Source organism: Falco naumanni, chromosome 8 (assembly GCF_017639655.2).
Source record: "Falco naumanni isolate bFalNau1 chromosome 8, bFalNau1.pat, whole genome shotgun sequence".
NCBI lineage: Eukaryota > Metazoa > Chordata > Aves > Falconiformes > Falconidae > Falco > Falco naumanni.
In genome coordinates, this window is record NC_054061.1 from 58,262,776 (window position 1) to 58,275,380 (window position 12,605).

The 12,605-nt window shown below is 45.1% G+C and overlaps 1 protein-coding gene across 7 annotated transcripts in view; it reads right to left on the reverse strand.

Annotated features, from left to right (window-relative positions):
* Positions 1-2,804: 2,804 nt before the first annotated feature.
* LOC121093243 (UDP-glucuronosyltransferase 1A1-like) overlaps positions 2,805-12,605 on the reverse strand; it is a 35,427-nt gene continuing 25,626 nt past the window's right edge. For 4 of the 7 annotated variants that reach the window (XM_040605224.1, XM_040605219.1, XM_040605220.1 and 1 more), the window contains exons 2-5: positions 6,602-6,733; positions 6,250-6,337; positions 5,216-5,435; positions 2,805-3,831 (exon numbers count right to left, since the gene is read on the reverse strand). In XM_040605224.1, the coding sequence (XP_040461158.1) occupies positions 3,534-3,831; positions 5,216-5,435; positions 6,250-6,337; positions 6,602-6,733 (738 nt within the window). In that variant the 3' untranslated portion in view covers positions 2,805-3,533. Of the gene's footprint in view, positions 3,832-5,215; positions 5,436-6,249; positions 6,338-6,601; positions 6,734-9,120; positions 10,580-11,222; positions 12,139-12,605 lie in introns of those variants that run through there. The other 3 variants (XM_040605225.1, XM_040605223.1, XM_040605222.1) reach the window with 3 other exon arrangements.

Here is a 12,605-nt window from a genome sequence, read left to right on the forward strand (position 1 = left end):
GGAAACAAGGCTAAAAGGGGGGTTGGGTGCTCCCGTGAAACCCCCCAAACTGGAGTTATGACTGGCTGCCGGCAGCAGTATTTACTTTTTACAAAGCCGTCCAAAAGGTTATAAAAATCCAGTTAAGTAATTTTAGGTCTGAGTGTGAGCATCCGAGTGAGAGCGCGCAGGGCAAGGCAGCACCAGGGACCCATCTGTGGGCACCTGGCCCTGGGAGCCCTGTGCAGAGGAGGAGGAGGAGGAGCAGGGAGTGCTCCTTTGCAGGTCGCTGCTGTTTCTTGCTCTGCCCTTGACTAACAAGCATGTTTAACTTCTCAGTGTGTCTTGCAAAGGGACAAGTCTGCCTCCAAGTGCTGTGTCCCTATGGGCCAAGTGCCTTCTTGGACTCACACACCGGGGAGGTGGAGGAGCCTGAGAGCCATCCGGAGCTCCCATGGCAATGGAAAAACCTCGTTGTTGCCCTTAGGGACCAGAGGGCTGGGGTGAGGCTGCAGAAACCCTGTGGCTGCAGAAATATGTCAGCAATTCCTGTCATTTCCCTCGGTCCAGCTGCTGGGAAGCAGGGAGAGATGCTGACTGCATTCTCCCACCGGAGCCAGGGCTTCTGTGTCCCCCAGGATGTCCCCATCCGGAAGCCAAAGAGGTTCTTGCCCATGTCTTGCAGCCAGGGAGTCCAAGGGTCACCAGGAGAGCCTGGAGCAGCACTGTCTCACATTGCCTTTTTTTTTCCCAGCCTTACTTTTGCAAGCCTGGATGTTAAAATCCAGGCGAAAATAAAACAAACACTAAAAATGTCCCCGTGTGGGAGCAGAAAGCAACAGCTCTCCTCTCCTTCCGCAGCTCCGAAGGGGCGCTACGTGAGCGCTCGGTGATGCTGAGAGGCTGCCCCAGGCGGGAGGTGTTTGTACCTCCTTTCTCCAAGGGTAGAGAAGGAATTTTGGCTGCTGTCTCCTGGCAGTTGTTTAAAAACAGAGGTTTGAAGGGTTTGTTGAAAAAGCTCAGACTGCAGTGCTTGGAACCCTGGGGTGATGTGGAGCCTGTGCGGCTCAGGGAGAGGAGTGGTGCTGGCCCTGCCTCAGTTTCCCCTTTTGGGAAGTGACCTTATTTCAGCTCTGTTGCTTAAAAAAATGTGTTGTGGCTGATGCCTTTTGTTCTCCCAGGAAGGGAAGCAGGGCTGTGGGGCTCTGCCCTGCTGAAGAGGCATCATGGCTCATGGCACCCAATTAAGGGGCGATAGGAGGAGACGGTGTCTCCAGTTTAACTCTTCCCTGAGAAGGTCTGGGAGGGCCGTGTCATGGTGATGCTGCAGCCCTTCTGCCTCCCTCCTCTGCACCAAAGCTGCTTGTCCCATGCACTTTGGCTCCTAATTCGCTCTGAAACTCCCCTCTGTGCAGCAGGGTCCGTGTTCCTGGAGCACAGGCAGACAGACGCGTCGCTATCGATTTCCACCGACACACCTGGGCTGGCCTGGGGGGAAGGACGATGGCCTTTCTCCTCGCTCCCTCCTGTGAGTGATATCGTAGTGTCCTCTGCTGGGCACGGCTGAAACTGGACACAACATGGCAGTTGTCCAGCCCTGGCACTGCACATCCCCCAAGGCCCCTCTCTCCTCATTTCTCTGCTGAGCCAGGGGAAAGTAGCTGGACAAACTAGCTGAGGCTAAGGAGAGTGAGGGGGAAAGGAGAGTAAGGGGATACCTGGGCTCTGCTGCTATTTTGTTTTGGCTGTGTTAAAGATCTTTCCGAAATGAAATGAAAGCCATGGGATGGACATTTTGATTCTTCCTCCTTTTCTCTCAGCTCCTCTTCTTTCACTTCTTTGAATCTTTCAACTTCAGTCAAAAAAACCCCAACCACCCAAACAGCTGCAATCAGGATATTTTAAACTCTGTTCACCTGACCTGAAGCCAAGGGTTTTTTCTCTTGTCCCTGCAGTGAAAGTCACTGGATCGATCCAGAGCCTGTTTGCAGCAGAGTACTCGGAGAACTTCACTGTAAGGACATTTTAAAGTATATTTTACATCAGAGAGCTGCTGGAAGCCAGCCCCATGCTCAGAGAGGACTGAAACCACCATGGTTGGTAGTGTGGCGGCTGCTGAGAGGTCTCTCTGGATTTCATTTGTAGAAGCACTGTGTACCTTTGCACAGATGCGCTGGTGTCACCTGGCTCCAGCCAGGACCACAGGGACAGCCAGAGCTGTCACTTCAGAAACATGTGGAGCTGCAAAAATTGCATTTTGAAAGCAGGTCAGCTTTCACGCACTGTGGGGACTTTCTGCATGTCCCAAAGAAGCGTTTCATTCTATTTACTGCGGGCAGGAAGAGAGGGGAAGAAAAGACGGAGGGCGAAAAACAACAGTTCTCGGTCCTGGACAGGTTGCAGGTAGCATGGATGCCCACGAGAATTGGGCACTGCAGTGGGGACAGGCTGAGGATAAAAGGGACTGAACTTACCACTGATTTTTCAAACAGCAATAGAAAATAACAGCACCAGGTACTTAGCAGAACACCTGTGCTGCGACGGGATGTGCCAGCCTGATTTGAACCCTGAATATTAAGATGTTTGTGGGCTTTTCTGACTTTTCCTGTACGTAGCAGTGAGAACTGTGGCAGCCTCAGGATGTAACCTCTCAGCAAGGATCACATCACCAAACAGACAGTAATGCTGAGAACTGGCTTTTGTGCATCGAGGTGGCTTTCACACTGCGGAGCATTGAATCTTTCCCTTCTCCAGCTCTCTCTCCGTGACTGAGCAAGCATCCAGCCCCATACCTCTCAAGTCAGAAAACACAAGAGCCACTATTATTAGTATTGGGCATTTATTTATAGGGCTGGTGTTTGGGTCCTTACCTGAACATCATTTACAAAAAGCACATCAGTTGGGTTTTATAAACAACGATTACGAAGATCTCATCGCCTAACAGGTAATCTCCAGGTACAGTGCTCTGCCTGAAGGAGAACTTCGGTGAAACACCCATGGCTTTCAACAACTTCCTTGCCAAAACCTTAATTTTGTTCAGGGTATTATAAACACACAAAATCCATTTAAGATATGTATCTAGCTAGGCTTATGTGACACATTGTCAGAGTATAACGTTTGCCTCTTCTATAACAACAGCTATACAGAGATTTCAAAGTGCTTGATAAACCTGACAGTATTACACTTCAGTAAATGGTTCTTCTAAAGCCCTTGAAGCAAAGTCTTATGAAATCCCTATAAATCCCATTGCATAGAGAGGTAAGGAAAAAAAGTCACCATAAGCCTGCTGTACATCAAGATGTGGAAGCCAGGAGCCTCAGATTTCGCACTAATACCTTCCCAAGTGACTGAAGTGCTCCTATACAAAGTAATTTTAATAACCGATTCTTAATTAAAGGCAAAAATTATATCAGTGAAACAACCCCTCCCATGGTGCTAGTTTAAAGGAACATTATTTCTTGACTGAAAGTCAGAAATAATTTTCTTGAGATTTGTGATGTTCTCTGATCCTTCTGGTCTGAGCAGACCTTATCTCCTACCACTAGTTTCATCTGCTAGTGAGACTTTGATTTGGTTGGCTTTCTTGTTCTTCCCTTCTTAAAGCAGCATCTGCGGCAGCAGAACAGGCAGCACTTCACAGAAATGAAGAGGGAGAGGAGCACCACGGCGAGGAGGAAGGCGATGACGTCCAGGGAGTGGTACTGGATCCAGTTCAGGTCGTGAGCAGCGGGTCGCAGGTGTGGAGCCCCTTTGTGTCTCATTACAAACTCCACCCAGTGCACAGCCAGGTCCAGGGGGTGGATGGGTCTGTCAAGGTGAAGGTCTGAGAGACGCTTGATGTTCTCTTTGTACCTGTCAAGAAAAGATGTGGGATGTTTTCAATGACTTGTGCTTCCAAGTCCTCAGAAAAAAAGAGATGCAGTGTTAGTTGTCTGGTTGGCCCACTGGGGCTTCTCTGGTGGTGTTTCCCCACCTCCACCACCCCATAACAAGGATAATGGCAAAGTTATGGGCCCAGAAATGTGCTGTTTTCGATGACAAAAAAAAAAAAAAAAAAAGGAGGAAAGATAATAGAAAAGAAGAAAAAGAAAAAGCTCAGTTTGAGCTGTCATCAAAATCTCCAAGGTGAAGGTATCTGGCTGAAATGTGAGACTGGATGTAGAAAAGCCATACAGCTTTTCAAAGATCAAGATGCATTATTATTATTATTATTATTGCTACTATTATTATTGTTATTGCTATAAGAAAAGTGGTTAGAGAGCAATGGCAATAAGGTGCCATTTCTCAAAAACATGATGGGGAAGAGGATGCCAAGGACTGAGAAGCCCTAATGACAACAGAGAATGGGAGCGGGGAAGAGGAGGGTATGTTTTAAAGCTCCCCTTTGTAATACCTCAAAACACCTGGGGCATGCTGGCTGCAATACTGTGACGTGTAGGATGGTTCCCTGTACCACCTCAGCATACCCTTGCATGTTCCTCCTGCTCTGTGCTGGAATTGTCCAGCCTTGCTGAGCCAGGCAGCAGCTGACTGTGCTCATACAGCTCCTTATGAGCACTGGGGGGGGGGGGGAGGGAAATGGCTGAGAAAAACTAGTCTGTAAAATAAATGAGTGATAATAGCTATGTTTAGTAAACGCTGCCATCTGGAAAGCAATGATTCCTGATGCAGTACAGCCTCTGGACTACACCAAGACACTGCCACTTGCTGGCTTCCTCCTGCTGCTCTGCAGACAGCATCTCCAGACAAGCCTCATGCAAAGAAAACCAGCCAGGCAGCTGAGCCTTTCAACCTTTTCGGGCTCCCCACTGACTCACGTCACCACTGATTTGGGAAACAAAAGCACTTTGCCACATCTCCCTTCACCAATTGCATTCTCTGCCAAGCTGTGTCAAAGCCCTCTGCATCACTGCCTGGTAAATTTGGTTTTAAGCAGGTGACACATCTTCTGTCAACTTTATTTCTTCCATTGCATCTACCCCACCTTCCCCGCTACCTGCATCCTCTCACATCAGCCAGTTCTTGTCACCTAGTGATTATACTCCCAGGCAGTGAGAAGGACAGTGCTGTTACAGGGGCAGGATGAGGTTAACCCAGGACAAGCATCAGCTTCTCAATGATGTGACTTTGATATAAGAAGGCATATAAGAACAGATTAACATTCTGTTAAGCTGCAAGCTAGCATGCTGGTGTTACACAACAGTAGAAGGAGAAAGGCTGTGTTCCTATTACTGACTTTTTATCATTGATTACTGCTTTCAGGGCAGCGGATATGTCCTTCGAAGTCATTTCAAGTATATTCAGTGTCACTCCTGCTCCCCGTGACTCTACTCGCTTGGCATTGTCCATCTGGTCTCCAAATAAAGGCATTAGTACCATTGGCACCGCATTGCATATGCCCTCGTAAACACCGTGTGAGCCTCCATGGGTAATAAATGCACGAGTCTTAGGGTGAGCTGTGGAGGAAAGGAAAACTTGCTTAGTTATTTGATTTATTAAGTCACAGTAACACATCCCTGGGGAAAAACGTGTACAAAAATGGCACTGGGAGGTATATATCAAGAATTTTGGGCTGTCATGTGCATCGTTACTTGTGGACAGACTTGGGGCTGCAGAGAGCAGGACATTATGGGGGACTGAATGAACGCTGGGTTGTAGCATTCTGTCTTGGTTTGGGTTATCTCTGGAAAACCTTGGATAATCCTCCAAAGTTTCTCAGATTTTAGGATGAATCAGAGCCAAGTGAGATTAAAGAAGATGTTACCATCGCTTACTTTTTTATCATGTCTTCCATTTGCTGGGTTTGCAAATCTCCCACAGCCAAGCCCTGTTGTCTAACCAACAAATGCACTCCTGGTAATAGCAGATACAATTTTACCCCTTGAAAAGCCCAACAACCTGTCTAGAAATGTTCACTTTGGGACCTCAAATTTTCTTTTCAGTCCAGTAGACAAAATCATAACAAAAACGCATGTCTGGGTGTTGAGACTGGCTAGTCAGAGATAAAGACCCCCATTTTTGACAGTAAAGGTAGTTAAGTGTTGGAACACCTTTCCAGACACAGTGGTTTCATAATTCAGCAATTCTGAAGTTGCAATCTGGTAAGTTTCTGAAAGACAAGCTCTGGTTCAAACAGCAAAGCCTGTAAGGAAGTCCTGTGACCCACAGTGATACAGAGAGTCAGCACAGATGGTGCTAATGGGGCCTTACAACAGCAGTATCAGGATTAAAAGAAACACTCTGATATTTCTCAAGGTATGTCAGACCTACCTAGAAGATCATTCTGTGGCAGCCATTTGACGAGCTTTACGTTCTTTGGCAGGTTGGGAGGCGCCTCTCCCGTGTATCGCCACAAAACCTTTCAAGAGAAGTAAACACAATGTCAGCTCTCAGCAACCAGTCTCTTGCTGTTGCTCAGTGGGTTACAAAGCCACAGCTGAAAACGTCTGTGGTGAACAAAACCTGTTTTATCAAGCAGATCAGGTGGGGTGATCGTTTTTTCTGGCATCAGGGAGCAGGAGAAAGAAGGGAGGACCAGGCACACTGAAAGCTGAAGGTAGGCATGTACTGTATTTGAAAACATTGTTGAATTGCTGTGCTGGAAGGAGAAAAGGGAAACTACCGTTTGAGGGACTGATCCCAAGGCTTCTGCGATTTCTTTGGCTTTCTTCATAGGAATCTCAGAGACCATGGAGCCCAGCGAGAAGACAATAATGCCATGTTCCCCAGAGGCATTCACAATAGCTTCAAATTCCTGCCAACACAAAGCACATCTTAGTTGAAGTCCTTTCCACATCATATGCTGTAATACCTGTCACGTTCCCACAAAACTATCTGGAAAGGCAATAAAATAAGCAGTCAACACAAGAAAATTATGATCAGGAAAATCAGTTATCTGTATGAAAATGAGTCCCAGGGAAGAAAAATAGGCACAGGTGGATGAAGGTGCATGAGTGTTTGCAGGATTGAAGCCTGAACCAAGATTCAGTACATACATGAGAAAAAATTTACTTTAAACCAGTCGTATAGCAAAGCCTGCCTGCTCAAAGACATGGGTTTCTGTGCAGTAAAAAAGGTGTTGTACCAATTAAGGAGATCAATTCATTGTCATACTTTCCCTGGCAACCAATCCCCAGGTGAATATATTGTGGTTTATTTTCACATTTATTGCAAGTCAGATGCTCTGGATTTAGAGTTGATGCTCTTCTTTTCAGACCATGCAGCTGCAAGAGAGAATTAAGATTTTTGAAGAGTGTTCTGACAGCAGATATCTCTAACTTCTAATGTCTGGATTTATTGGGTCTGCTCTGAGTATGATAATATTGAACCACTGCCAGTTTTTTATCTGGTTTTTTGTTTGATTTAAATCATAGAAGGGCTACGAGATCTGTCACTAGACTCCAAGAACAAAAGGGTTCCTATAAAGCATAAAAACAGCTGAAGGCTGGAACAAAAATCCTGTGCCATAGAAAAATATTTGGTAAAGCCAGGGAAGGAAAGACAAAACTGGAGGGAACTGTTGCAGGCAGAGTTAAATGGCTAGAATAAAATGAACTAAATGTTCCTGTAAGTCTGGCGATTGAAGTGCTATCTCTAGGGTCTGAGGGTATAACCAAGACTAAATCTCTTTGTTGGTGCTCTGTTATGTATTTTTGTGGCTGATCAGAGTGCCGTGGCCTTTTGCTTGAAGCTGGATCCCAAATAGACGGAGCCATTAAAGGTTTGGTGATAGCAGCACCCTGAACAGCAGACCTGATGCTCTCCCTGGGGGCAAACAAGGCGAAATGTAACTCTAATTTCAGGGCTTCGTTCTGTCTTACCAGTTTTCTCTGAAAACACGCTCTCCATTCGGGTGTCATAGATGTCTGGTTGGAAACTCAGGTCTCAGTTCTACAGAAACTCACAGACACCCGGGAACTGCAAAATCCTCCCCAAATTACAAATGTGCTTCTGATACAAATTTCTTTGGCCAATGGTTGACACGCTTCCTGCAGTTCCTGATGCAGTGGAACGCTTACAGCTATTTCAAGGTGTATTTAGCCTTATTAATTTTCTGTGGGACCAGTCACATCAGTTTTACTCTGTTCTTTAAATGTTTTTGTGTGCCAAGGTCTGACTTCCTGCTCAGAAGTGCCACTATTCTTAAGAAACTTTTTGCAGCCCTGCTTTGGGAATACGAAGGTTATTTCAGTAGTTGTTTTAACTAGCATCTGCTCATCTCGGTGGTGCATAGCACCACCTCTATGAAATACTTGCAGTGGACACTCACTGAAAAATAAGTGAAAACACTAAGAATTCAGAGGATTTCTTAGTGGAAAGTGGCAGGTAATCCCATATTTAGGAAGTCTGGCATAGTTCAAGCAAAATACACTTGCAGTCCAGATCTGGGACAGAGTATTTTATACAAAAGAAGCAGACATCTCTTGCTGCTTCACTGGGTGGTGGGGTTGTCATTTAGGTCTGCCACTGTCTGAAATTCCTGCAGAAATGGTAATTTTTTGCCATAAGCAGTGAACTGCTCAGGCTAACCATGAGATTGCCCACACAATCTGGGCACTGGAGGAACATCATGCAGTCCGTGTAGCGAGTGAAGAACCTAGGAATGTAGGAAGGAGGATTTGGACAGAGAGTAGCATGGAAGTCTAAGCTGCACGGCAGTCCCCATACAAGGTACACAGAAAGTAGGGAGAGATGTTCGGCCACTATCTGTCCACATGGAAAAAAAAAAAATGCCCTTGAGCAGAGGACTAGCATGGTTTGGCCTGCTGCATTACTCCAGGTAGCACCAAGTCTTGTTAACAGGTATACAAAACAAAATTATTGAAAATAGGCAGCCGGAATATGCTGGGACGAAATAAATAAATAAATAAATAGATAAATAGATAAATAAATAAATAAATAGATAGATAGATAAATAGATAGATAAATAGATACATAGATACATAGATACATAAATAGATAAATAGATAAATAAATGGTAAGCCCCAGCCTTTTTGTGCATGCTTGTCTGGCAATCCAGAGGGTTTGCTTTCCACCTTGCTTTTCTGCCTGTTTTGATGTGTTACTGGCGGGAGCTCCATCTCATGGTGAGCGCAAACATTGCAGTCATAGGGAAACTAGGGGGGAAAAAAGATAACTGACCTGCGATAACGCTCTTTCCCGAGCGCAGCTTACGCCTCCGATCAAGACCATGTTAGGCATTAGGGGCCTGGGGTACTCAAACACAAAGTCGTATTTCATGAGCCAAACGGATGCGCGGCTGAGCAGCTCAAGCACTGTTGCCTCTTGGTGGAGGAATTCTTTGATCAAATGGTCATATGGCGAATAAAGAAAACTGCAAGCCAGGGAACTGCTCAGGCTAACTATGAGATTGCGCACACGCTGGAGGAACGCCATGCGGTCCGTGTAGCGAGTGAAGAACCTAGGAATGTAAGAAGGAGGGTTTGGACAGAGAGTAGCATGGAAGTCTAGGCTGCACGGCAGTCCCCGTACAAGGTACACAGAAGGTAGGGAGAGGTGTTCAGCCACTATCTGACCACATGGAAAAAAAGGATCCATAAAGACAGCATCAAATTTGCTTTCTTCAAGGTATTTAATCAGTTCTTTGTTAGACAGAAGACGTTTGCAGGAATCGAAGAACATGGCTGTAATATTTGCCATTTTTGAGAATTTTTCCAAGAAGGGTTGAGGTGTGAAACTCCTATAGCCCATCTTTTTAAATTCTGCCTCCACATACTCCTTAGTGTAAGACACAGAGTATGTTTTCATGGTATAATGCACCGACGAACCTATCCGTAAATTTATCTCTGGTACAACCATCACGATTTCATGTCCCCTCTGCCTGAGCCGCTCCACAACCGGGCGCATGCTGAGCCAGTGGCTGCCATCGATAGGTACAACCAAAAGCTTTCCACCTTCAGAAAAGGTCCACAGGAGCAGGAAAAACACAACCCAGGAGGCAAGAGAATTAATTCCTGGACTTGAAGAGGCCATTTCCTTTGTGCCGTCAGCAAAGGTTTAAACCGTGGCAAAACTGTTGCAGGGGACAAGGAATGAAACATGGGGTACTTTGCACTTTAATCTTAACCAGGAGAAGTGTTTAATTTTTAACACACTACGTTTGCGGGGAGAAACAAGGGTAATTTTTAACAGTGAGTAAAGGTTGTGTTTATCTGTGCACAGTGAAGGCTTTAACTGAGCCCTGCAAAGTAAAGTTGAATGCTCGAATTAACATTAGAGGATTCAAATGCTCAATGGAGAAGTGTCCAGCAATTGGCAGCGTGTTGCACTGAAAGGCTGAACAAGAGTCATGAATGGGAGATAACACCTGACCCAGCAATCACTGTCTTGTTAACATCCAGTTAATGATCAACTCCCTGCCTTGGGACTGCTCAGGTGATTGGACACAGTGCTTCAGAGCAGAAGCTGACCTTTGGATTACCTTGCGCTCTCGCAGTCTAAGCAACGATTGACAGAGGTTTGGTATATAGTGGGTTGTTAAGGTTTATCTTCAGATTTGTTTCTATATCGTAGCAGTTATCAAAGTGAAAGCCCTGAGTCTACAGTAGTAAATGCGATGCAAACTTAGCAACAACCTCTGCTGTTGCAACACCATCGTGGTCTGAAAAACAGAATAAACGACCGACATCTGTGCTACCTGCACAGCCCTCTAGGGAGGTTTAAACAAGCTAGGGAGGGAGGGTATCTAGTTACAATCCTGAAGGCTTCTTTTTCCAATCATCCTCTTACATGCTACCTTACACTGCTTCTTACACAAATTCAGAGGCAAAAGAACTCCCTCTACCAAGTGCCTGGGTATGTCCACAGAGTTAATTCCACATTTCCATTTTTTGCCCAGCCAAGTCCCCTGCAATTAATCAGTATTCTGCAACTGTTTGGGATTATTAAATCATATGACCTAGAATTACTTTGTCATTTAGCTAGATATAGTGTACAGGCCATGAGTGTCTAATGTTATGGTGATATGCTTACAACAAGCTAAGCTGTGCCTAGGCAGCTACGCAGCTTAGACAACTTTGCCTAAGCTCTCCCAGAGAGAAACCCTTCAGCTGCTTGTAGTGATCCCATGATCGTCTGTCCGAGCCTGAGATTCCCACTCCCAAATCATGCCGTCCTGCTATTTGATCACATATTGGCTCAAGAACAAAAAAGAAGCACTTAAAGCAATTCTTAAATGATAGCTAATAAATGCTATAATACCCTTAGTGTGAACAATGCCAAACCTTTGATAATGGCTCCTTCTGCTCACAGTTGATGCCTCCAATATAGATCATATTTGGCATTATTGGGCGTGGATACTCAAAAATAAAGTCGTATCTCATCAGCCAAACTGATGCTTTGCTGAATAGCTCCAGTAGTGTTACTTCTCTGTGAAGAAACTCGGAAGCTAAGTTCTCATATTTTAAATAAAACAGATAGCAGAACAAATGCTCTGAAACCCCAATCAGGAGGTTTTTCACACGCTCCATAAATGTCATGTGATCTGAACTGGATGTGAAAGTCTTTGGCACGTAAGAAAAAGGACTGGGACACTGGGCAGCTTTATAGTCTAAGGTACATGGAAACCCACGCATGAAGTACACTGAAGGGAGAGAAAGATATTCAGCAACAATTGGTCCACAGGGCAACACAGGATCCATCATAATGGCATCAAATTTGCTGTCCTGGAGATACTTCATTAGTTCTTCATCGTATAAGAGATGCTGACAAGTAGTAGAGAACATGGTGGTCAGCTCTGATAGATTGCTGAATAAAATTGTGAATTTTTCCAGAAGGGAAGGGTTATCAAATATTTTTTCACCAATGGAATGGTAGAATTTATCCACATACTCCTGTGTGTAAGGCGCAGAGTATGTTTTAATGATGAAAGACTGTGAGCTTCTCATGAGCAAACTAGCATCAGGAATCACCGCAATGATTTCATGCCCCCTCTCCCAGAGTTTCTCCAGGACCACACGCATGCTCAGCCAGTGACTTCCATCCTGAGGCACAACCAAGAGCTTCCCACCTTCTGCCAAACTCCAGAAAGAAAGAAAAAGAACAATCCCAGCATATATCTGGTACCTCCACATAACTGTCGGCAGGAGAAGAAATGAACTGTTCCTTCTCACTTCTTACAAGCACCGTATGAAAACAAAAAACAGTTGTACCTCATTTATAACTTGATGGTCTTTGATCTTTACCTCTACAAAATGTTTACCAAGACAGGTTATTGCAGTTCAAAGATCATGTTTTAAACAATGATAAAAGCATTGGTAAGTGTGCTATCAAGGGATGTAAAGTAAGAAGCATTTCCATGCATTTAAGTTATCGTAAATGAAACAATTAGCAGGGCCTTTGATTAGCAGAGGTAGCAGATTTTTGTAGAGGGATTTTTCTGGGTCAGGATTTTTTCAAGTGAGTCACTGTGCACTTGACTGTCCTGTGCCAGATTCAAGTCAGGAATCAACTTTTATGGCCACTGAGCTTCTCCAAAGAGTTGTTGCTCTGTGTGTGTTGCGCTATCGACACGAGAGACATAAACCTCCAATTTTCTCTTTTACACCTTTGCTCAGAAAGGTGCCTGGAGTTCACACAGGATGTTCTACAGGGTAAGCAGGAGCTGA